This window comes from Aplysia californica, unplaced genomic scaffold (genome assembly GCF_000002075.1).
Source record: "Aplysia californica isolate F4 #8 unplaced genomic scaffold, AplCal3.0 scaffold00618, whole genome shotgun sequence".
Classification (NCBI taxonomy): domain Eukaryota; kingdom Metazoa; phylum Mollusca; class Gastropoda; order Aplysiida; family Aplysiidae; genus Aplysia; species Aplysia californica.
In genome coordinates, this window is record NW_004797888.1 from 177,144 (window position 1) to 181,284 (window position 4,141).

The following is a 4,141-nucleotide window of genomic DNA, read 5'->3' on the forward strand; positions in this document are numbered from 1 at the left end:
TTGGGCTCTAAGTTTACTCTAACAAATTCATTTTTATGGAGTATGATATCTATCTTACTGCATCCATGTCATGTCTTACTCAGTCCTAGCTGGCCTTATCTGGCATGGTTGAAGCAATTCACCTCATAGATAATGTAAATTGTATTGCTAGGACTGTAAAACATTTAATATTATTTTTAAGGTATGAAAGGCTACTGTTAAGGAAGTTTTGATCTAACAGATTAGAAGTTTCCATTATTTTGAGATATCTGATATGTGAGAGCAAACAATAGTCGAAACTGAACAGGAATGTCGGCATTTGCTGAGTACCTGAGCCTAGTAGAAGCAACAAAATCTCGCACTGATTGATGTTTAGGAAAAACTTTTTGTAGATGAGACAGATTGCTGCTCTGTAGCCCATGTTTACCCTATGATGCTATATGTGGATCTGTGTTTGTGCATGGTGTGTTTGTATGTATCCCATGCACTGAGTTCTTCTCTACTTCTTCCCCCCCCCCCTCCAAAACCACAGAGCAGTGACGTAGCAAAAATCTCACACTGTTTGATGTTTTGATGTTTAGGGAAAACTTTTTGTCAATGAGATAGATTACTGCTCTGTAACCAAGGAGATTTTATATGTGGATCTCTGTTTGCACATGGTGTCTTTGCATCATATATCCCAAACACTGAGTTCATCCTATACTTCTTTGTGCCCCCCCCCCCCCCAAACCACCACCACCCACAGAGCGGTGATGTTTCTGGAGACCCTGGAGATGTCCGCCGAGACGGAGGCCATGTGGAAGACGCTAAGCAAAGTGGCACTGGAGGAGAAACAGCTACACATTGCTGAAAGGTAGCTTTGCTTGGGGAGAAGGGGGGGGGATGCTTGAATGTTGAAGAATTTTGGCTTGAGATGATTTGACCTCAATGGCACACTGTTAGTGACTGTAAAGAAAGGATGGAGGCAGATGTCAAGACACTGGGCAAAACTACAGCACAACTGGAGAAAGATGCACTGGACAGAAATCTGCCAAAAGGTTTTGTTGATGCCCCATGCTCTTAATGGAGTTAGTTGAAAGGCAAGAGAGAGAAAATGATTTGGAGAGGGGTTGGGGGGGGTATGTGAAGAGCACAAGGTATATCTCAAGAGATAGGGTGGGGTGGGAAGAGGGAGGGGGGGTGTCACTGGTTAGATGTCATGAGACAAGAGGGTGGGGGGTGAGTTGAGAAACAAGCATTACTTTCTTTGAAATTGTAACAAATATAAGAATTACCTCTTCATGTGTGGGACATTGTGACAATGATGGAATATGTACTTCTCAAAAGGTGAAAATATATAGCACCTGTTGGACAATCTTAAAGTAATTTTTTTTAGAGTGTTTGTGTAGGTGGGTGTTGTGTCAAAGGTTTGCTTTTCAGAAGACACTTTAGGTTATACCAATGATCTACTACCACTTGATTTCCTCTCACTCTCAGATGTTACTCTGCACTGGGCAACATAGCCAAGGCTCGCTACCTGAAGGAGACACTCAGACTGGCAGAGGAGGTGGCCAAACAGACAGTATGTTCAGCTTCTGCGTGTGGTTTTCATGTTAGAGTGTCACTTACTTTCACGTACTACGATGTATGAGTGTGTTGGTGTGTGAGAGGGGGTAGGGGATCTCTTTAGATCTTTGGGAGACTTTTAGACTTATTTCTTGTTTACTGAAGACTCTCTTAAATGTAGGGTTTTTTATAGATATGGTTTGGAAAGGTCTTAGATAATAAATTATGTGTTTCTTTTATTATGTGTTGTACAGTGTGATTTTGGCATTTAAAGCATTATCTATTTGATCAAGTGATGTCTGTGACTGCATGTGTTCACTAAATAATTGTAATTTAATCTATGTTTGTAGGAATTCTGATCCTAGTGATAAACAGCAATATGTATATCTTGAGAATATTTCAGAGTGACCCATGTGTGTGGTCCCTACAAGTCTCAGCAGGTCCCGGGGACTCCTGCTCCTCTGATGTATCTGTCATGTCATGTCTAACTCCACACTTTGCATCTGTTACTGCTGCGTCTTTTCGTTCATTTTGTATTTCGTTAGCTAAGAGCTAGAAGTGACCATGTCCATTTTGGCTAAAATACCAAAATGTAGCATAGCAGAGTTACTCAAATGACATTACATCCTGCATGTTAATATGATACTCCTGTAGTTTCGCCTCAATAACAATTCCTGACTTGTCAATGTCTAAATTTTCCTGCTCACACCTTGTCATAAAAATTCACTTTTTCTCAAAACAAAAATTTTTTACATTTTCACATCTAGATATCTAGCTCTCTGCCAATGATTTCATTTTGCACTTTCCCGGCTTTGTGTGATCATCAAAGGAGTTGGTGGAGACTTGAATATTTAAAATTGTATGACATTTGACTAGGATGTTTTGATGATGATTTGGCGTTGTTTGCTTCCTTTTCTTCTCTTTCATTTCATTGTCTTAATCTGCTTCCTGAAAACTGTGTCCATTGTCATGTTTAATTTCCATTCCCCACAACTCCCCGATGACAACACTTATGACCATCAACTGTGACCCCTTGCACTTCCCTGTTATTCAGACAGACCAACTGTTCACTCGTCGCCCATTATCCCTCTCAAACAATGGTTGTGTGCCTTTTCTTCAGGGTGGTGATGGTTACCAACACTACAAAGTCCGGGCTCGACTCGCAATATCGGACAAGAAGTTCAAAGAAGCTGAATACATCTACCTAGAGGGGGTAAGTGTCTCTTTGTGGGCTCAGCTATTTTTGTGTTTATATGTGCACATGTTTTGTTGTGTATGTGTGAGTGATCATAGTCTCCTGGGGCAGAAATGAAATCATGACATTTATGATTATGTTCAATCCGTAAAGTTCCTCAACATTGCTGTTTGTGGTCAAGTGAGATTTTCACTTTTACCTTGGCTGGTTTATCTTGGAACTTTCTAACAATTAAATAACTCCCCTTTAGCCATTACATCTGTACTGTGGCAGTTTTGTTTGTCCCCGTGATACATAATCACCACCCTATGATTTGGTTTGTGCCTTGAAGAGCCGTGTAAATATCAATATTATTGTGTTTCAGAACCATGTGAACGAAGCCATTGAGATGTACCAGGAGATGCATATGTGGGATGATGCCATCGAAGTGGCAGATGCCAAGGTAAGAAGTCATGACAAATGCCAAAGTGAATATCACTAGCAAATCCAGGAATTAGTGACAGACTCTGGGATCAGAGTCTGGGGCAAATATTGAAATAAGACTTTCCTCTTCATTTCCTTTATACCCTTGACATTTGGTTTTTAGTTTGAATGAAGGTAAAGCACATCAATGCTATGACAGTCACTTAGTGTTTGGGGAAAAAAATCATGGACAGAAAAAAAAAATGGGGAACAAAAGAAGTTGGACCTACCATTCGTGCCTTTCAACCACACATACTCTTGGTTTGGATGACACCTAAGTGCTGAGGATAAAATGTACAATGTAAGCAAGAATTTAGTACTGATGAGAATGAGGAGCAAAATGTCATAATTATAGATGATATCAAGACTCCCATTTCTGTCAGAAAAAATGTTTCAAAATAGAACTAAATTCCTGCCTGGAGCTAGTTGAGCAGGTTGTTGCAAGACACTTCTGGCAAATCTTTTTTCCCTCTGTTGTTTCTGTCTATCTGTATTTCTTTTCCACGTGTACTAAATGGCAGTTATTGTGTCAACAGGTTTTTCCAGTACTCAAACTCAAGGTATTTTTGGTCAGTTGTTGAGTGCATGACTCTGTCATTCTCTCTCTCTGTCTCTCTCTCTCTCTCTCTCTCTCTCTCTCTTCTGGCGCTGTGGCTTCATAAACGGTCAGTGATGCCAACAGCACGCAGGAACTCAACACTTGCCCGGGAGTCCTTAAAAAGTGCGACTCTGTCATTGACACAGCACAGGTGTCATCACAGGATTTTTTTATGTGCGATGTCTCTAATTGTAGTTGTAGTTGCGTGTGTTTCTGACTTAATGTCTTGTTTGTTGTGTGTGTGTACAGAGCCACCCGGAGCTGGACACTCTCAAGAAGAACTACAACCAGTGGCTGATGGAGACAGGGCAAGAGGAGGCTGCTGGAGAGGTTGGTCTGACTTCTTTTTTTTTTCTCCCCCC

The 4,141-nt window shown here is 40.8% G+C and overlaps 1 protein-coding gene across 2 annotated transcripts in view; it reads left to right on the plus strand.

The window, feature by feature from the left end:
* The window catches only part of LOC101848842 (intraflagellar transport protein 172 homolog), a 51,994-nt gene that overhangs the window by 17,196 nt on the left and 30,657 nt on the right, over positions 1-4,141 (plus strand). For both annotated transcript variants that reach the window (XM_013087663.2, XM_005107641.2), the window contains exons 18-22: positions 725-832; positions 1,456-1,540; positions 2,645-2,737; positions 3,084-3,161; positions 4,029-4,109. In XM_013087663.2, the coding sequence (XP_012943117.1) occupies positions 725-832; positions 1,456-1,540; positions 2,645-2,737; positions 3,084-3,161; positions 4,029-4,109 (445 nt within the window). The remainder of the gene's footprint in view (positions 1-724; positions 833-1,455; positions 1,541-2,644; positions 2,738-3,083; positions 3,162-4,028; positions 4,110-4,141) is intronic.